This window comes from Tachypleus tridentatus, chromosome 10, assembly GCF_004210375.1.
Source record: "Tachypleus tridentatus isolate NWPU-2018 chromosome 10, ASM421037v1, whole genome shotgun sequence".
Taxonomy (NCBI): Eukaryota; Metazoa; Arthropoda; class Merostomata; order Xiphosura; family Limulidae; genus Tachypleus; species Tachypleus tridentatus.
This window is the reverse complement of record NC_134834.1, coordinates 28,617,822-28,638,257: the sequence shown is the minus strand read 5'-3', so window position 1 is coordinate 28,638,257 and position 20,436 is coordinate 28,617,822. Positions and strand designations below refer to the sequence as shown.

At 35.0% G+C, this 20,436-nt stretch overlaps 1 protein-coding gene across 1 annotated transcript in view; it reads right to left on the bottom strand.

The window, feature by feature from the left end:
• Positions 1 to 20,436, bottom strand: part of LOC143228038 (soluble guanylate cyclase 88E-like) — a 93,471-nt gene that overhangs the window by 30,456 nt on the left and 42,579 nt on the right. Inside the window, exons 2-4 of the mRNA XM_076459383.1 lie at positions 9,124 to 9,744; positions 2,883 to 3,018; positions 858 to 942 (exon numbers count right to left, since the gene is read on the bottom strand). Of these exons, the coding sequence (XP_076315498.1) occupies positions 858 to 942; positions 2,883 to 3,018; positions 9,124 to 9,744 (842 nt within the window). The remainder of the gene's footprint in view (positions 1 to 857; positions 943 to 2,882; positions 3,019 to 9,123; positions 9,745 to 20,436) is intronic.

Sequence of the window (20,436 nt, the reverse complement as noted above, 5' to 3'; positions counted from 1 at the left end):
ATAACTTACTCGGGTGAAGCTAAGTAAACCATGTAGGCCCATTCTTCCATAAACAACATTTGTTCTAAATGAATTAAATAACGGACATAACTGTTATTAATATAATATAACTTACTCGGGTGAAGCTAAGTAAACCATGTAGGCCCATTCTTCCATAAACAACATTTGTTCTAAATGAATTAAATAACGGACATAACTGTTATTAATATAATATAACTTACTCGGGTGAAGCTAAGTAAACCATGTAGGCCCATTCTTCCATAAACAACATTTGTTCTAAATGAATTAAATAACGGACATAACTGTTATTAATATAATATAACTTACTCGGGTGAAGCTAAGTAAACCATGTAGGCCCATTCTTCCATAAACAACATTTGTTCTAAATGAATTAAATAACGGACATAACTGTTATTAATATAATATAACTTACTCGGGTGAAGCTAAGTAAACCATGTAGGCCCATTCTTCCATAAACAACATTTGTTCTAAATGAATTAAATAACGGACATAACTGTTATTAATATAATATAACTTACTCGGGTGAAGCTAAGTAAACCATGTAGGCCCATTCTTCCATAAACAACATTTGTTCTAAATGAATTAAATAACGGACATAACTGTTATTAATATAATATAACTTACTCGGGTGAAGCTAAGTAAACCATGTAGGCCCATTCTTCCATAAACAACATTTGTTCTAAATGAATTAAATACCGGACATAACTGTTATTAATATAATATAACTTACTCGGGTGAAGCTAAGTAAACCATGTAGGCCCATTCTTCCATAAACAACATTTGTTCTAAATGAATTAAATACCGGACATAACTGTTATTAATATAATATAACTTACTCGGGTGAAGCTAAGTAAACCATGTAGGCCCATTCTTCCATAAACAACATTTGTCCCTTGAGATGTAATAGCTTATCTTCGGGATCTAATAAAAATATAGATTCAAACTGTTGGTTTGGTTGAAGTTAATAACAAAGCCACAAAGTTGGCTATCTGTACCGTGCCCTTAGTGTTAGAACTAATGTTAAGAATTAGAATATATAGTTATAATAAATTTCATGCTATTGAAACGAAACCTGACTGTTTTTTAACGTTACTTTAGCAAGGATAACACCCTAAGATTTTTATCTTTATCTTTGTAATGTAAATGTATAATTTACAGTGATACCTATGTTAGTCCCCGTCTCTCAAGCGTTTATAGTTACCTATAACAAAATTAATCTGAGATTAATTAAGTGGGATGTATTAATAATTTTATGTGACATAACTAAGGAGACATTAAGTATGCCACATGACTTGTGATATATGTCATTTATAGCTGCATTAAAAATATATGTAACCCGGTTGGTCAACGGTACCTCTCCGGACCTATGACACTAGAACCGGGGATTCTATTTCCTACAGTTGAAAGAGCGCAGATAGAGTGGTGTGCAAATTTGCACTCAATATTATATGTGATTTATTTATGGAGACATAAAGGCGTGAAGTTTGACGTATGACGTAAATAGGGAAGCAATCAAGTATGACGTTATTTGGGAGACATTTATAGTCACATGAAATATTAAAAATTAATTAAATCGGGATACATTGACTTATTTAAGGAGACGTTAAAATATTATGTATGACTTAATAAGAGATGTATTGAAATTATACGATTTAATTTTAAAAGAAATATCGAATAACTATATACGATACACCTTTATAGATATTATGTGTATATATATAAATATATATATATATATGACTAAATTATAGAGATATTAAACATCTTATATTTCATCAACATGAAGCTAGTCTTCTTCTTAGAATAAAAACATTTAATGAATAATTAGGAACAAGGATCATTGTGTGAGTTCACTGTAAGAACATGGAAAAAATTTCATGTGTGAGATTGAGACTATCATTAAAACAAGCCTAAATGCATTTCCTTGGTTTATGTACCGAATTGTGCTGATAAGCACTGAATAAGCGAAACTACAGTCCACAGCAGAGGGTGAAGCCAATCAGGGAATACATTAGGTTTCTACGTCACAGACGATATTTTTAATTTCACTTTAAAAGTGAGAAATAAAACGGGTCCGGCATGGCCAAGCGTGTAAAGGCGTTCGACTCGTAATTCGAGGGTCATGGGTTCGAATCCTAGTCGCACCAAACATGCTCGCCCTTTCAGCCGTGGGGGCGTTACAATGTTACGGGCAATCCCACTATTCGTTAGTAAAAGAGCAGTCCATGAGTTGGCGGTATGTGGTGATGACTAGCTGCCTTCCCTCTAGTCTTACACTGCTAAATTAGGGACGACTAGCGCAGATAGCCCTTGAGTAGGTTTGCGCGAAATTTAAACCAAACAAACGAGAAATAAAAAACAAAGTTAATTTGTTTCATATAATTATTTTGAGTAAAGACTTCTATAGAAAATTAGAAGCCACTTCTAGTTGTTGCGTAACTAGTATAAGGAGACTTAATTTCGTAAGCCATGCATCTGAAGAACTATGAATGTAAACCGACCAAGAAACGACATTATATCTTCAGCTTACATCAAACATGCTCACCCTTTCAGCCGTGGGAGCATTATAATGTGACTGTCAATCGCACTATTCGTTGGTAAAAGAGTAGACCAAGAGTTGGCGGTGGGTGGTGATGTCTAGCTGCCTTCCCTCTAGTCTTACACTGCTAAATTAGGGACGGCTAGCGCAGATAGCCCTCATGTAGCTTTGCGCGACATTAAAAAACAAAGAAACAAACAAAATAACTTTAGCTTGTCATTTCCGTTAAATATGTTTAACCACTTTCATCATATAAGACATTTAAGTGTGGTTACTGATGATAAAGATGATAGAAAGATATATCCTTCATCATTATACTCACTATCTTCTTCATCCACTATATCTGTAACGTGTGGCATGATGGGAGTTTTGACCAGATATTCTCTGTTTTTTTCAGATTTTCCTCTCACTGGTTTGATGGATATCAGCTCAAAAATACAGTTCGTGTGGCTCATTAGCTACAGGGAAGAGAATACATCAGTACAGATCTTTTTGACACACTGCGACAGCTTGATCTCAACAGTGACAAGTTTACCAGCAAGCTACATCAGTTCTATTAGCCAGATTGAACTATTGAAAAGAAGCAATTGGAGCACTTCATAAGATCATAGAAGAAAAACGTTAGGCTGTGTCACCAGTAAATTCGATAATAGAGGGAGAACAAGAGGGAAAGTAGGGATAATATAAGGAGATTAGGTGTCTGTTAGTAAGTATTATATTGCTTTGGATAACCAGGAAATTAACCACATTAACTTTTAACATTGAAATGGAATTCGTGACGAGAAACGAACACAATTAAAGTTAGGCGTTTATGTTTCATTGCAGTGATTTTAAAGACCGAATAAGACATGTATTGACGGTTCTGAATTGTTTGTATTATTAGACTCTTTAGGATCCTGATAACGTAAAAAAAATATTAATACATGTACTGATGGATTTAGTAGTTTTATTGTAATGCTAATACTGTTTAGGGTCATAATGATTTTAAAGATATAATAAGACATCAATTCTGAATTGTTTGTATTATAATACTCTTTAGGGTGCTGATGACTTAAAAACCCATTAATACATGTCCTGATGAATTTAGTAGTTTTATTGTAATGCTAATACTCTTTAGTGCCATAATGATTTTAAAGATATAATAAGACATCAATTCTGAATTGTTTGTATTATAATACTCTTTAGGGTGCTGATGACTTAAAAACCCATTAATACATGTACTGATGAATTTAGTAGTTTTATTGTAATGCTAATACTCTTTAGGGTCCTGATGATTTTAAAGACCCAATAAGATACATATTGATGATTTTAGTTGTTAGTGTTTTAATACACTTTAGAATCATAGCGATTTTAATGACTCACTGTAAAATAAGTTGAGTTCAAAAATCCTTCCGTAATTTTTTTTTACGGCTCAACTCCTGTAAGTCCTTTATCTAGACCAATGATATATAAACTTGGAATTTTCTATTACCACGAAGAAAAACAATCTCTTCAAACTTCTCAAAATTTACCATTTTCAAGTTTGGAATAAATAAAAATTGTGTATTCTAGTTTTGTTTTTATTGTATAATTAGAAATGAACTAGGCACTGAAGGAGTAGGTTATCAATACAGGAGACAGTGAAAAAGTTAATATAGTACAATCATTGACATTGTTAAATGTAATTGATTATTCCCATTAGGGAAGATATTGAACAGCTAATGTGCTTTTCACTTTCGTGAAACATTTCATAAACGTTTTATGAATACGTTTTAAACTATGCAAAAAAAACAGATCATTCAAAAGTTATGTGTGATTTAACATTTCATGGTCAACCAATGACCAAAGACCGAAGATAAGTAAACTGTAAGCTACTCACTAAAACAGTCATTGTCAATCGTCCATTTTAAAAGCGGCCAGGTGATTGAGGCCCCCGACCCGTAATATGAGAGTCCCAGGCTTGAATCCCCGTCGCACCAAACATGCTCGCCCTTTCAGCCGTGGGGGCGTTATAATGTGACAGTCAATCCTACTAGTCATTGGTAAAAGAGTAACCCAAGAGTTGGCGGTGGGTGGTGATGACTAGCTGCCTTCCCTCTAGTCTTACACTGCTAAATTAGGAACGGCTAGCGCAGATAGCTCTCGTGTAGTTTTGCGCGAAATTCAAGAACAAACAAACAAACCACTTTAAAATTTACTCAGTAATATGTAGTTCAGAAGTAACTAGCCTAAAATAATTGGAATAACGGCTAAAAGTTTCACATGCACGTGAATTACACATCAACTGGTCTAGACTCAATAATAATCGTTTGTTTACCGAACAGCTGGCAACAGTTTCTAGTGGGTATTTATTATTCTTTAGTGGTTTCATCAAACAAAACAGCAGGGCAAAATTTTAGACATAGCGTTACGTTTATTTCATCCAGTTGGTAGCAAAACTTAAGGTTGTAGTAAGTCCTGAAAATTAACGTGTTATAAGCAGTGGTTTATGAATACAGAAGTAATATGCTATATGCATGATTAATAGATTGAACAATAAGGTGGCACTTACAGTCCTTTAGTAGGTTCAAAATTAAAGTGGTTCTGTTACTCTTGTAGTAAATCTAATAATCTTCTAATAATTAATCAGTAAGATGGCACAGTCCTTTAATAAATCTCATAGCAAGATATAGTTGTAATTCTTTTGTATAACTGATACTAAAGTGGTACTTAAAGTCCACTTGTAAATCCAATTATAAGGTGATACTTACAGTCCTCTAGAAAATCCAATTGTAGTCCTCTTGTAAATCCAGGTATAATGTGGTACTAACAGTCCTCTTGTAAATCCAATTATAAGGTGGTACTTAAGTCTTCTTGTCAGTACAATTTTAAGATGGCACTAACTGTTCTCTTGTAAATCCAACAGTAATGTGACATTTAAACTTATAGCACAAGACACAACAAGACGGCATGTAAGTTCTCCAATAAATTCAAAAGTAAGGTGGTACTTAAATAAAATGAATAGGAAGTTATTGCTAATTGTCTTGGAATATAGTGCTCAGCTGTTTCCAATATTACTGATCGCTTTGTAACTTACTGCCTTTTTATAAATAATTTTAAATTGCATTGTGAAACAAAATAATTCGATAACTATAATATAAAACATATTTTTGTTTCCAACCGTCTTGCGAATCTCTGTGTGGACTGACATTGGCCCATGGACAGGCAGATGTAAACTACTTCTTTAGTAAGTCAAACAGCAAGGAGGCGCTGATAACTCTAATGAATCTCCAACAGTGAGTAATCAATAGTGATTTCCGATCGTAGCGAGCTACGTACTTAGAAAGAACCTAAATTCAATTTGAAAATCACTATAGCGAATCATAATTTTCTTACATTCCTACTTATAAAGATTAGCATGAGTTATTTCATCAGTTATCTACCTTCGTAGTTAACATAATTTGTATATGAAGAACATCCACCAGTTGCAAGGCATAAGTCACTAAAATGACATTTTCAGTTTTCTTATAAATCCAAGAGTAAAGTGATACTTACAGTCCTCTAGTCAACTGGTCTTTAGAGTAATACTAGTTGTCTTCTGTAAATCCAAAAGTAAGGAGATACTCACAATCTTTTAGTGAAACCATTATTAATATTTCATTTAGAGTCCTTAAGTAAATCCAACAGTACGCCGGCACTTTCGTTCCCTTATTAAATCTAACAAGACGGCAACATTTTTAGTCATCTAATATAGTCAAATGTAAGATAGTACTTATAGCCTTCTAGAAAATTCAACTCTAATGTGGTACTTAAAGTCTTCTAGGAGATCCAACTTTAATGTAGTACTCACAGTCTTCTAGAAAATCCAACTCTAATGAGGTACTTACAGTCTTCTAGAAAATCCAACTCTAATGTAGTACTCACAGTCTTCTAGAAGATCCAACTTTAATATGGTACTTACAGTCTTCTAAAAGATCAACCTTTAATATGGTAATTACAGTTTTCTAGAAAATCCAACTCTAATGTAGTACTTCTGAAATATCCAACTCTAATGTAGTACTTCTGGAATATCCAACTCTGATGTAGTACTTCTGGAATATCCAATTCTAATGTAGTACTTCTGGAATATCCAACTCTAATGTAGTACTTCTGGAATATCCAATTCTAATGTAGTACTTCTGGAATATCCAACTTTAATATAGTACTTACAGTCTTCTAGGAGATCAAACTTTAATGTGGTAAACTTACAGTCTTCTAGGAGATCCAACTTTAATGTGGTACCTACAGTACTTTTCTACTAAATCCACAATTACGGTGGCACTAACAGTTCTTTAGTAAATTCAACAGGAAGGGGATATTTATATTTCTCTAATATAAAGAACATTAAAAAATGGAACCTTTCGTTAGCGATGATGGGCAGAGCACAGAGAGCCGTTTACGTAACTTTGTGCCTCATTACAAACAAACAAACTTTAATCATCCGGTAGATTCTAAAGCGAGATGGTAATGGTAGTCATTTGGTAACTTAACATGTAAATTGATACTTAAAGTGCTGTAGGAAATCCAGTAATAATATTTCACTTATAGACCTATAATAGATTCGAAAGGATGATGGATTTTGCAGTCCTTTAGTAAATATAACAAGTACGTGATTGGTATTAACACTCATCTAATAAATTTAAATGTGGTGTAACTCAACATTAAAATACAAAAATGTAGCATTTAAATTTTTATAGTAAATATATTGCAAACTACAGTTCGATAATACTTAAAGTTTTCTATTAAATCCAACAGGAAGGTAGTACATATAGTCGTCTTCTAAACGGATCAGTAAAATGGGACATCATCTTGTAACATTGACAATAATGCGATGTCTTTAGTTTTCTAGTTAACACAATAAAAAGTTGTATTACATTCGGATAGTAAATCCAAATACAAGGCAATATTGACGGTCAATAGAAAGGTAGGGTGGCAATAGCCCTCTATTGTAAATTGGACATTAAAATTACACCTGTAGTTTTCTAGGAAATCCAATAATAATTTGGTACAATCCTCGAATAAGCCAAACAATAAAATGGGACAAGAGATCTTTTTTTATTCCAAAATAAAGGTGGAATTTATAATATCTAGTGAAACTAATAGTCACTTTGTACTTAAGTTTTCTGATAAGTTCAGCAGTGAAATGGCACAAACATTCTTGTTTGTCTGAAGTTTGGTATAAAGCTATACAGTAAACTACCTCTGATCTGCACCCAACAATTCTTTAAAAAACCCATTAGTGAAAAAATTTTACAGTTTTATAGTAAATGTCCCAATACTGTAATACCACAATTCATCATAAATTTAACAATCAAGTAGTAGTTAATGACTCGTAAATCCAACAACAAGGTTGGCAATTATAGTATAGTCCTCTAGTAAAAATTATATTAAGGTGGTACTTATAACCTTCTTGTAAATCAAATGATTTGGTTCTGTTTACAGTCCTGCAGTAAATTCAACAATAAGGTAACACTTGCACGCCTCTAATACCTTTTAGTGTTAGGTAATGGTTTCGTTCCTCTTGTAAATCAAAAGTAAGTGAGTACTTTTAGTCTTTTGTAAACGAAGCAGGAAGGTACTAGCAGTCCTCTAAGAATTCAACAGAAGGATAAAAATAACTGTATTCGTCTAAGAAGTCCATCAGCAAGGGGAACTTATAATATTTGTATACAACTACAACAGAACTATTCGTCCTCTATTAACTCCAACAGTGAAATGACTTTACAGTCTACCAGTAAATAAAAGAATGGTATGGCATTTATAGTCTTCTAATAATTTTAAAGTTAGTGTGGAACAACACTTTGCTAAGAGACCAACAATATGTTGTTTTTTAAGAGTGCTCTGATAAATCGGCTCATACAATCCTCTGAAATCAACAGTGAAATGGTACTTATAGTATTCTAGTAAATCCAAGAGTAAAGTAGCATTTACGTTTCTGTAGTGCATCCAACAGTAATACGGTAATATCAGTTTACTAGTACGTGCAACAGTAAGATGGTACTCTACAGTACTCTAGTACATCTAACATTACTGGGTAGCTTGTACCTGTTTATTAAACCCAACTGTGAGGTAATGTTACAAGTCCAAAAAGAAAGGTTGTACCCATAGACTTCTGATAACTACAACAGTAATGTAATACTTACAGTTATCAACTAAATATAATAGTAAGGGTGTGTGTATGCTTTTCTTGTAGCAAAGCCACATCAGATTGTCTGCTAATCTGACCGATGGGAATCGAGCCCCTGATTTTAGTGTTGTAAATCCATAGACTTACCGCTTTACCAGCGGGGTACTAACCATAAGGTAGCAGTAACACTCCTGTTGTATATTACTAAATAAGGTGTTCTTTACAGTTCTTTGCCAAATTCAACAGCCAGGTGGCAGTAACAGTCCTGTAATATATTAATAAATAAGGTATACCTTACCATCATCGACTAAAGTCAAAAGTAAAATGGCAGTAACAATCTTGTAATGTATTACTAAACAAGGCGTCCCTTACAGTTCTATGGTAAATTCAACAGTACAAAGAATACTTATAGTAGAAGTGAAGGAAAGGTGTTACTTACAGTCCGCCAGGTGAAATCACTGATAATAGGTCTACTGATGTCAAAAATATCCAGCAATTTTTTCCCCACACATTTTGGTAACACATTCTGTAGGCTGTTCCCTATGGTTTTAATTACAAATTTTTCATCAAACACAACACAGAATGGAAATATATCGAGAAACAAATAAGCCTGGATAGGCATCATTGCTCTATCAATTTTGGTCGTTTCGTGTTTTTCCTCTAGTTTAAAAGCCGAGTTGTCGAACGTGAGCTTCATGGTGATGTGAAGTGTGTTCATAACTGTCTGCTCCTTGATCACGTCAATATGGACATCAGTTTTGTAGAAATGTCGACCTACTTCTTTTATCTGACCAACGGTGTACCATAAAAAACCCCGACGGTTGGTTCGATAGTGTAGTGTCAACCCGGATGCAGATTCATTTTCACAAAAGAAAGATGGCGCCTTCATGCGAGAGTAGCTAAACTTCAGATATTCGTGTAGGTTGTCCAGACCATTGAGGAAGTCTCGCATATGCCGTCCTAGTACAGACAAAACACGGTCATACCCATACTGACCCACGAACGAGACAAAGAACACGCCCATGCCCTCTAAAAACTCCTTCTCGGAAATTTTCAAAACCTATAAAATGTTTAATATATATAAATAGGGAACAAATAATTACATATATTTAATGAAGGAACTTACTAATAGATATGAAACATTATAAAAATATTTTAAAATATACTTTTATCACATTATATATACATATATTTTTATATATAGTTTGCTCTTGAGGTTGGAGACATCGTATTTTATTTTTGTTTTGTAAAGAAAATAACAAAACTCTAGCAAATTTCTAACCAGTTTAAATATGTAGCACAATATTTTATCCGTCTACCTATAGACCTATTACATTAATAAACCTTTGATTTTCTAAGGATAAAAATAAAAGATTACAGGTCATTGAACCATTTAATCACAATAAAAGCTTTTACAACTACAAGGTCTCTTGTAAATTACGATATAGAAAAAGATCCAATAAGTAAAATGTCAACAAAACGTCACCAAATATGGAAGTTCATCCGCTGTAATAAATAAATCTGAAAATTCGTTTTAAACATTGTAAAGACAGTAAATCTTTTTTGTTTCGTTCTGTAGCAATAATGTTCAAAATATGAGTTGAGTTGCACTTGGGCCCGGCATGGCCAAGCGTGTTAAGGCGTTCGACTCCTAATTTGAGAGTCATGGGTTCGAATCCCGGTCGCACCAAATATGCTCGCCCTCCCAGCCGTGGAGGCATTATAATGTGACGGTCAGTCCCACTATTCGTTGGTAAAAGAGTTGGCGGTGAGTTTTGATGACTAGCTGCCTTCCCTCTAGTCTTACACTGTTAAATTAGGGACGGCTAGCGCAGATAGCCCTCGTGTAGCTTTGCGCGAAATTAAAAAGAAACAAACAAACTAGACTTACACTACATTTGAACAGATAAGAATTTGCTCTTCGTTCTTTAGCCTAACACTATATATGACTCTTATCATTTTTTGAAAAGATAAGAACCTGCTTTGTATTCTTTTGATTACGAAAATAATTAGGTCTCCAATTTATAACTCACCTTATTAAAAGAGTTTCTTTTCCCGCGTAGCTTTGATAAAATAATTTAAATTTAAATTAATAAGGTCATTGTTTATTTGGCTGGTTAGTTGCTGTTAAGCCCAAACCTAAATATAATGGCTATCATTGCGCTGCCCATCACAGATATCTAAACCCAATTTGTAGCGTTGTAACCTACAGACATTTTGTTGCACTACCAGATGGCTAAAATAATAAAAGTACATGAACTACAACTTTATAACGTTTCGACAAGCATATGTAACTACAAGATACATAAGGTTAACGTACATTTGTAATAAAATTTGTTTTGCAACCCATTCAAGCCAGCTACAAACTTTATCTTCTGAAAGATAAGTCCCTCTTCATTATAAATAATATATCTGAGCTGATGATACAGTGTATATTTATTAATTTAAATTAATAGTTTAATTGTTGATTTCAGGTCTGAAAAAATTTCTTTTCAGAAACAAATCGCGATCTTATCCGGTAGCTCAACGGTAAGTTTGAAGACTTATAACGCTAGAATTTGGGCCTAGATACCTTCGATGTGCAAAGCGTAGTTGTCGCGTTGTTTAGTTGTATACTTCACGTCAAACAAATAAAACAACAATGACCTTTTTATTAGAACAAATAAAACAACAATGACCTTTTTATTAGAACAAATAAAATAACAATGACCTTTTTATTAGAACAAAGAAAATAACAATGACCTTTTTATTAGAACTTCAAAGAAATATTTCTAGAGCATTATATACTCTTTACTGCACATACATCGGTTTATATTTTTTAATTTCTTTAAAAAAAATTGCTGTCTTACACGGTCGAGCGAGTCCATTATTGAACTTATTTTGTCGCTGACTCGGCAGTTTTTATTGGATAAAAATTCGAGAAGTTAAACACTTGAGCCAGTAAAACACTTCCTTACATCTTCTTTTCTTTTCTGTCACGCCGATCTCTGCCTAGAATTGGTACACAGAAGGCACGAGCTGCTAGTTGTTAGATAACTGTTCTTAGTCCATAGGCAGAGAAATAAGTATGTAATTTATGGTTAAACTCAAGGAATGTTTACTTTATTGTATTGGCTTTCTTTAAATTATACGAAAGTTTATGAAAATATATTATATTCAAGTCTGTAGAACTCATGAGTAAAAACCGCGTTTATTAGTAAATTATAGTGTATAAAATGAAAAAATCAAAATGTTCAACTAATATGATAATACTGTAAATGTGCTGGAAAAGTTAAATGTTTCTTTATGTCGGACCATCATGGCCAGGTGATCAGAGCATTCGATTCGTAATCTGAGGGTCGCGGGTTCGAATCCCCGTCCCACCAAACATACTCGTCCTTTCAGCCGTGCGGGCGTTACAATGTGACGTTTAGTCCCACTATTCGTTGGTAAAAGAGTAGCCCAAGAGTTGGCGGCGGGTGGTGATCACTAGCAGCCTTCTCTCTTACACTGCTGAATAAAGGACGACTAGCGCAAATAACCCTCATGTGGTTTTGCGCGAAATCGAAAACAACAAACAACAACTTTCTAATGTGGTTTAGATGCAAAATTATGAAAATGTTAGTGAGAAACATTTGCACAGAGAAAGATTCAAAGCTGCATTGTGCTAAAATTAGTCAGAGAAAAAATAACGTTTTCCACTCCCCCTTCACAACTGATATATATCTTAGAAAATACTATTATGTATACAATTAAACTGACTTTAGTTTTGTGGGTTGAAACTAAATCTCGCACACTTTATTTGATTTGAGTGTCCCTCGTCCCTCGGTGGGACAGTGGTAAGTCTTCGGATTGATTAGACGTGTTTTACTTGAGCTCTTGTTTAGACTTGTGATAACGCTTTACACTTTTTTTATTGTTTTTGTTTTCTCGCGAGTTGACAACTTTTCTTTCTTTAAGTTTCTTTTTCATTTTTGACTGTAGAGGTTCTTGGACCTAGTTAGTTATGACCCGAACCTCTGCTGATGTTCGAGCTGGACAACCCGGCTCCTTAGATGTAATAAAGGGAACTATGTTTGTGTAGGGTTCTCATTATGGTCAAGGTGAAGTTATACAAGATGTTATTACGCAGTTTGGTCCAAATCCATTTCTTCTATTGCATCTCCTCCCGGGGGTTATAAGGTCACATTTATTTTACCCGAAGACGTTAAACTTTTGGTAGATTCTGGGCTAAATACTCATGGTGAAAACTATGTCACTCAAGGGGTGACCAGTAGTACCTTGATTGCTTCATTTTTTGGTGTACCTGAGTGCGTTACTTATGACAGCTTTATTTCTTAGTTAACGACTTTGAGTGGGAAGTTAAGGCTAAAAGTTTCTTCAATAAAACAAACCGTGACCATCAACAACGTGTCTCGTGAAGATCATCTGGACGAGGATTGTCCTTAGCTGATTTGTCATCGTTGTCATCAGCAAGTCATCTTTGCTTAACTTTGTCGGGGAGTTGAGAAAGATCATACAGTCGAGGCACCATTAGGTCATGAGGTTGTAGGGGTGGATCGTGAAGCTGGTGAAATTAATTCAACCTTCATCTATTGAAAGTGATGAGGAACGTCTTACAGAGGTTTAGAAGCAATGTGGAAGTCTGTATGCTGATTGTGTTCCTAAATTACTGGCAGAAGATCAATAGACTTCGTTGTTGGACAATGATAAGCACCAGTTCTCTACCACACAGAAATGGAAATAGGCTGAAAAGTTTGATATGAAGGTGAAATCTTCTCCCATGAGGACAGAAACGATGTTTGAAGCTTCCTCATCTCGTATGAAAACAACTACTGATAGACTGTAATGTTCAAACATAGTTCTATTTCATTTATACCTTTTCCATTTAAAATATGGATGGTGAACACTAACAGGTTGAGGATGCTTAGCAAATTGGGAAAATATTTAACATATTTTAGTTCACGCTATTCTATAACTTCTTTCCGAGAGAAAATTTGTTTTTTACAAACGGCCATTTTCATTTTGTTTGCGAATTTTAGTCAGGGTCGTTTTTCTGTTTTATGCAGTAGGAGCTAAACAGTGGTCAGTGTTTGTTCATCACTCAGTTTGTGAGTTTGTATTATGCGGGTCAGTTTGGGAGAGTTGTTGCTGTTATTTTACATTTCATTACTTATCATTTGTATTGTTTAATGTGTGTGCTCCTTTGAATACTTCTAAGAGAGTTGGATTTCTTAATGGTTTAATTACAGTTTTCCAACAGATAAAAACTTGGTTGCGGTAGAGGTTTTTAATTATGTTACGGACATTGTGTTAGGTAAATCTCCAGTAAAATAAAATTGTGATGCTAGTCTTACACTTTTAATACCTTGCTAAGTACTTTCTTTATGTTCATACACGTAGTTTTACTTGGAGGAAGTTTACCAAAGGTTCATTGATTCAGTCTCAGACTGACAAAATTATGGTTAGTCCTAATGTGTTGCCTTTTGATAGGTCTTAGGTTTCCCAGACAGATCATACTCTCTTGACAAATGGTTTTCAATTTAACAGTGTTCCTCGTGGTCCTGGGTTCTGGCACTTTAATAATAGTTTATTTAAGGATTTCGATTATGCTGAAACGGTTATTCTTTTAATACAACGAAGTCGAGGTTGGTCTATTTATCTTCAGGATATTTGTCGTGGTATGTGAGGTTGAAGAATGCTATCAAACAACTTACTATAGTTTATGGTGCTCGCCGGGCTCGTGCTAGTAACGTACGACAGGCAGATTTGAAGAGTGGCTATAAATCGTGAGCATACTTTGATTTCATCCTGTTCTTCTGGGTCCTATCAAAAACTCTACGATATGGAAGCTACGTTGGAGAAATTAGATATGCAAAGGATAGACAGTATAGTGTTAAGATGTCATGTGAGGTTGTTTGAAGATACTGAACGTTCCAGCAAATACTCCCTTCGTACTGGACTGGTTTGATCCAGGAAACTGAAAATACGGCATGTTTTCGCTCCAGAGGATGTATTAGTTTCTGATTCTAAAGATATTGAGGCTGTTCTACATGACTTTTATTTTACCCTTTGTGAGTCAGAGGATGTGGAATATTCGTCTTTAGTAGAGATACTGTTTTATGTACGGGCCTGGCATGGCCTAACGCGTTAAGGCGTGCGCTTCGTAATCGGAGGGTCGCGGGTTCGCGCCCGAGTCGCGCCAAACATGCTCGCCCTCCCAGCCGTGGGGGCGTTATAATTTGACGGTAAATCTCACATTTCTTAGGTAAAAGAGTAGTCCAAGAGTTGGCGGTGGGTGATGATGACTAGCTGCCTTCCCTCTAGTCTTACACTGCTAAATTAGGGACGGCTAGCACAGATAGCCCTCTAGTAGCTTTGTGCGAAATTCCAAAAGCAACAACAACAACAACAAACTGTCTTATGTATCCACCATATTGAGCGATTCTTATTGTATTATGTGTAGTGCTGAAGTCAGTATTGACGAAGTTAGGAAGGCTTCGTAGCATCTTAAAGGAAACACATGTCCAGGAGAAGATGAGTTCATCATAGACTTTTACAGGCGTTTTGTACATTTATTCATTGAAGATTTCGGTCGGAGTTTACAAGGAGTTTCCTAGGGAGGTGTTTTACTTGGTACCATGAAGATTGGTGTACTTATTTTGCTTCCAAATGTAGGAGATAGAAGATTACCAGAGAACTATTGTCTGTTGATGCTTCTGAATTGTGACTATAAGATTTCGACTAAAATATTAGCTATGAGATGGTCTCTATAAGATTTCGACTAAAATATTAGCTATGAGATGGTCTCTATAAGATTTCGACTAAAATATTAGCTATGAGATGGTCTCAGGTTATAAATAGTATCATTTCACAGGACCAGTCTAGGTGTAGTTGAGGTGCCCTCCAATTTAAAGTTGCTGATGGAATCTCTCGATCAAACACAACAAGAAGGAATTCTGCTCAAGAATGTTCAAATGAAGGCTATCGATCGTGTTGAATATGGTTATTTGTTCTCGCTGTTTAAACAAGATGGGTTTGGGGATAACATCCTCAGTTGGATTATTATCTCTTATTCTGAAATTTCTAGTATTGTAAAATATACTGGATTTTTACTAACTCTATTAGTATTACTCAAGGTCTCCGCCAGGGTATCCTCTGTCAGCTTTGTTGTACACTATTTGTGTGGAACTTTTTCAAAGTATGATCATTCAGCACAATGGTATTCCTGATTTTCTATTTTCGTCCGATACTAATCTGGTGTATCAACACCATTATGACACAACTTTGACACTCAGTGATGTCACTTCTATAGCTTCAGTTACACAAATTTATCATTTTTATGGGAGAGCGTCGGGTAGTCTGATTAATTATGATAAGAGCAAGGGTTTATGGCTAAGAAATTAGGTCTCTCAGAAGTAAAGGTTTTTGAAGCGAGTTCAGTATCCTCCCAACAAGTAAAGATTCTTCACACCAGGTTTCATCCTGATGGTGTTGTGATGTATCATATAAATTGACATGATATTTTTCGACGTGTCATACCCATCTTAACAGCCTGGCGTCACACAGATTTATCTTTGAATGTAGGGTGGTGATGGTTAATGCTTTGGCGACCTCTATATTATGGTGTCATTTTCAGATTCTATAGTTCACCTTTGCTTTATTACGGAGATATGTTTTGAAGTTTCTATGTGATAGTGGTATTCACAGTGTTCGTTATGAGGTGTTAGTTAAACTAATTCGTGAAGGTGAACTCAAATTTGCTGATATTAGACTTTGTAACTTGTTCGCTGGGACACTATCATGGGGCACTACGGTTGTTGTTGGACTTTCATTTTGGACTATATGGTGATGAGCAGCTTGGTGTTGATGTTTTATCTTATCAAACAGTCCCACGTTTCATGTGAATGTTACTTTCACACATTGCTGAGATTTTTAAAGGATGGGGAATTTTTTTCGAGTGGGTTTCATCATCTGTCAAATGATAATTGTTTTGGCATTTTGAAACAACTTTTGTTTCTTAACCCTAATCTTGTGGACAAAGTTCTATTTTTCTGAATTTTATTACCGCTGGAGTCACTGACGTTATTATGACGTTATGCCTCGTTTTCTCCGTAAATCGGGTGTTATTGAGTTGGTGTTCTCTAACAATGGTGCGCTACCTGAGGAATTTCTTACTAAACGTTTCCGTCAACTTCACTCGGCGTTACCCTCAGGTTCAATATCGTTTCTTACGTCTGGATTACCTTCAGGTGTATCTTTTCCTACGCGTGTTTTGTATTTTGGTTTGGAAGTTACTTTATTTCATGGATTTCCTTTGACCAAGATATTTTGTGGATTGCAGAGCAATATCATACTCACGTAACACATCAGTTTTGGAGACATACTTTATCCAATAATGATTGGGCTTCTCTTTAGAAGGGATCTTTTGATTCATTTGTTGGTTTTGATACTGTAATTTAGGCCATCTTTTTTTGACACCATACTGTGACTACAAATGTTAAATTAATTCACATGTCTAAAGACATTCGACAGGGCTATGTTCCTTTAGTAGTCGTACTCGAGAAACTATAGTTCATTTGTTTTTCCATTGTCCCAGTCTACAGGATTTGTGGGCTTGGGTTTGTTGGAGATAGTTTTGGATCGTACTTTATTGGATCAAGAGAAACAATAAGTGGCTTTGAATGTAGGTTTACATTATAGCAAGTTGTTCCGCTTTTGTATGTGCTCGACAAAATGTGTGGTATATTCTACACGTGCTGAGGTTTTTGACACGTGGTGTTCATGTAGTATTTATACATTTTATTAAAGCTCGGATTAAAAACAAAATCTGTTTTGATTTCGTATGGTTCAAGTTCAAAGACAATCTATTAGACTTTTGTAATATACACAGGGATCACGAATATTTGGTGAAAGAGGTCCCACAGGGATGAGTACTGTGTGAGAAGTTACAGTTGTATTTTATGAAACTGTTTACTGCTGGCAAATGTCTGATCAGTATTCTTCTGGGCAGTGTGTTATGATATGAATCTTTTACTCAGTTGTGTATTTTATTGTTATATAATATTATTAACACATTCTGTTCCTAGAATATGAGGTACTTATAGGGTTTCTGTTTCATTTTCATCAAGACTTCTAAAACATACGTGTTTTTAGAACATCATGTATTTATGTTTATACCATCCATGAGGGCAAATTAAATAAAGAAAAAAAGTGTTCAGATTTACAATGCTAGAATCAGGGGTTCGATTCCCCTCGGCGAATACAAAAGATAGGCCTAAGTGCCTTTGATATAAGATATCACACATATTCTGATTGGTGCTCTTAAGAATTTAAACTAAAGCTCTAAGTACTTAACTCGTCTTGAGTTGTAAGGGTAGAATTAGAAACGGTGACACTGAGTTTCCCTCGAAATTTTTAGGGTTAACCGAACTAGAGTTTCGAAGGCTAAAAAGAAAGGAATAGCACGTGATTGTAATTGAACTTGAATTACGATGATTTAGAAAAATCGTGCAACTAATCTAAGTTGAGTTTTGAGGGTTAAAATTTAAAGCAACAATTTTCTATTTGAGCTAATCTACATGAGTATTATTAAAATGTGTTTAAAAATGGCATTGTTTATTTTCACTTTGATATGTAAACGTATAAGATGATCAATCACGAACTGCCTGGCTAATTAATAAACTGATTTAGTAATACACCGAAACTTTTCTGGTGTCACCTTTGTTTATCGGCTTATTTTTAAGCGCAAAGTTAAACAATGAGCTATTTATTCTCTGCCCACCACATGGCACGGCGATCAATAACCGTGATAGTAGCAATACGTATTGTCACTTAAGCAGTTTTACGTCTAACTACAACAAACGAACTTACCACAAACCACCGGAAGGCACATATTTTTACATACTGTAAACATACAACACTTAACACTTGTTTTACTGCTTTTATTATGCTGCCTAAAGAAGAAGTGGTTAAACCTGGCCTTATGATTAGCGCGCCTGGAGGGTGGTACGAGGCAAACTTTCTCACGACATGCTCCCTGTTGCTCTTAAAACATACTTTATATGTTTAGGCCGCGAGAACGCTAAAAGAGTGGCAGTCAGATCCTACCTTTTGGAGTCGAACAGAGTTCTCCAAGGTTTGGCAGTGGGTTCTGTTGGCTAGATACATTTCCCTTAAACTACCGGAAATAATGGAGGGCCATAGACACGTAGCCCTTCTGTTGCTTTGCGTTAAATTTTTAAAACAAACGAAATAAAGACAAAAGCGGTAACCAGATGACAAAATACTATTAGTATCTAGGTCGTAACTAATAAATAGTAAATAATTTTTTTTTTATGTGTATTAGTCCTAAACTTCTGGCATCTTCGGGATGTGTTCATAGAAAAGGTTCTAAATCCTCGAGTTGTAAAACGAATTTGTCCTGTGTTTTATGTGCTGTTTTTTCATCAGAATTACCACAGTACGGTGAAACAAAAACGAGCATGTTTTTTAAATCAAGGATATCGTGACAACGGTTCGTTAGTTTCCGTGAAAAAACGAGCGAGATGTGCATTTAAAGAATCGTAGATCTCAAGCGCGAAAAGTAGGACAACTGATGTAGAAGATAGTGTAAGTAGTAAATGTTTGTCTCGTACCCTAAATAAAACAGTGATCTGTATGCTTAAATGATATGAATACTGACAAACTAACAGGATTGTTTGTTTATTTTTAATCTCGCGCAAAGCTACGCGAGGGCTATCTGCGCTAGCCGTCCTTAAGACTAGAGGGAAGGTAGCTAGCCATCACCACCCAACTCTTCAGCTACTCTTTTACTAACGAATAGTGGGATTGACCGTCACAGTATAACCCTCCCACAGCTGAAAGAGCAATATGTTTGGTGTGACGAAGATTCGGACCAGGGATTCTCAAATTGCGAGTCGATAGTCCTAACTACCTGGCCATACCGAGGCTCTAACAGAATATATTAGGGAAAATTATTCCCAAAGTATGAGACACGTGTGTGTGTGTGTTGACTGTGCATTTAAAAGAAACCATGATTTGTGACTCATTTGTATTATCAGAAACTGAAATGTAGGATAAAATTCTAAAGGAATAAATTAGAATTGTTTATTTACGGTTTATAGTAATACGTTATTTGTGAAAATGTGATATAATGATGAACTAATTAGAAAATGGATTATATACCTAACGTTAACTCTCGGTAGCAGACAGTGGAATTCGAATGTCACTATTGTAGTTTATCCAGGACTCCGAATTACAGAATCACGTTTTTTTCTACAAGGGGATACGAACCACGAATTTTCAAATCAACAGCCATGCACACTAACCACAACGACACGCAGTTCCTCGAGGATCTACTGAATAAGTACTATATAATGTAATAAAAACGCATAAGATAAAATTTAATGAAAAATGCGAACTACGAAATCTCGGATTTATCGTCTAGGTTCGCTGATTACAGGCCACGTAATTCCACGTTGACTCACTGAGTTGTAAACGGTGTACAAGTATACGAGATAAGATTATGAACAAAAAGATTATTTTTATGTTTGGTGGACTGCAAAATTTTAAATATTAGTTTCACGCAAGGCATAATTCTGTAGCAAGGCCAGTTGAAAACCGAAACTATACTAGGCCTCTTTAGTCCAACCTAAGAAATGGTAAGAAGTGACACCTAGGAGAAATATAGTTGATTTTAAATAGAAATTTTTTCCAGTGGTTAATTCATAAAAACATACATTTAAATTACAACCAGTTGATAGTTTTGCAG